At 48.8% G+C, this 1,330-nt stretch overlaps 1 protein-coding gene across 1 annotated transcript; it reads right to left on the reverse strand.

Annotated features, from left to right (window-relative positions):
* Nucleotides 1-239: 239 nt before the first annotated feature.
* Nucleotides 240-713, reverse strand: LOC124594118 (heat shock protein beta-6-like). Its single transcript, XM_047132475.1, has one exon. The coding sequence runs from the start codon at nt 711-713 to the stop codon at nt 240-242; it is 474 nt and encodes a 157-aa protein (XP_046988431.1).
* Nucleotides 714-1,330: the final 617 nt, after the last annotated feature.

A 1,330-nucleotide genomic window follows, 5' to 3' on the forward strand; every position in this document is an offset into this window, starting at 1 on the left:
AGATACTGTTTTTTTTTTTTTTTTTTTTTTTTTTTTTTTTTTTTTTTTTTGCAGCGATATCCAAGGCACGGAGTGCTGAAGCTGTGTTGCAGTGTGGTGCTGGTCGTCTCTGGGGTTGTTGTCTAGTTCGAACTCAAATAGATGTCTTGGTCGGTGCAGCGATCTGCCTGTTCTTACCGTCAGTACTGGCTAAGTAGGTGGTACTGGAGGTCCCATCGTTAGGTCACCTGCCGGTGGTTCTATGTGATCCTGTGGTGTGGCTGTAGGTTGATTCTGGTCCGGTTTTCCATGTTGTAGTCTGGGGCTGGCACATGTAGGATGCCATCCCTGGATAGCGTAGGTAACAGTTCAACTGTGTCGACTGACTGTGGTATCAGTGTGGAATGGTACAAAGATCGCAACATCGTTCTCTTGTCGACCTGTCGATTTTCGTACGTGGCAGATACCATGATCATCGTGACATCTTCTGGAAGGAAGTGCTTGACATCGACTGTGGCGGAAAATGGGATTGTGTCGTGGCGTGAGGTCAAAATGTCGGTATTGTTCTGCGGTATCTCCACTGAAGTCCATGCTGGCTTCAGTCTATTGACGAACACAGTAGTGGGTTTGCTGGCTAGCATGATTTCGAATGTATTGAGTCCCCATCTTAGTACTTTATATGGTACACTGTACGCTGGGTGCAGCACTGGCTTGGCAGCATCTGTGCATAGCATCATATGAATGCAAATCTGTAGATTTTTGTGCACAAATACATTCGGTGTTGTGTGGTGCGATGGCGGTGGGACTCTGATGCTGCGTATCCGTTCTCTGACCTGTCGTATGAGGTCTGGGAGTCCTCATTGAATTCGTCCGTTGTCTGTGTGACAAATTCTGCCAGGAGGCTAATCGCTTTGCCATAGGGGATCTCTGCTAGCGAGGTGTCGAAGTCCTCTGATACCCAGCAGCACCCAGAGTAGGACCTCTGACCATTCTTGGCATATCAAAGATGCTTTCAGTGTATGGTGCCAATGTCCCACTAGGCCATTTAACTGTAGATGGCAGGCTGTGGTATGGAATCAGTGGCAGTCGCAGAGGCGGCACAGTTCCGTAAACAGGGTCGATTCGAATTGTCTGCCCTGATCGGTTGTTAGCGATTCAGGGCAGCCAAACCTCGCTATCCATAGGTCGATGAACGATCTCGCCACTGTCTCCACTGATATGTCCCTGAGAGGAGCCGTCTGCACCCACCAAGTCGTGCGGTCGATGACTGATAGGGTACAACTAAATCCGTTAGATTCAGGTAGTGGCCCACTAAATCTACATGTGCATGACAAAAACGGCCCCTTGGGAC

The sequence above is a fragment of the Schistocerca americana genome, chromosome 2, assembly GCF_021461395.2.
Source record: "Schistocerca americana isolate TAMUIC-IGC-003095 chromosome 2, iqSchAmer2.1, whole genome shotgun sequence".
Taxonomy (NCBI): Eukaryota; Metazoa; Arthropoda; class Insecta; order Orthoptera; family Acrididae; genus Schistocerca; species Schistocerca americana.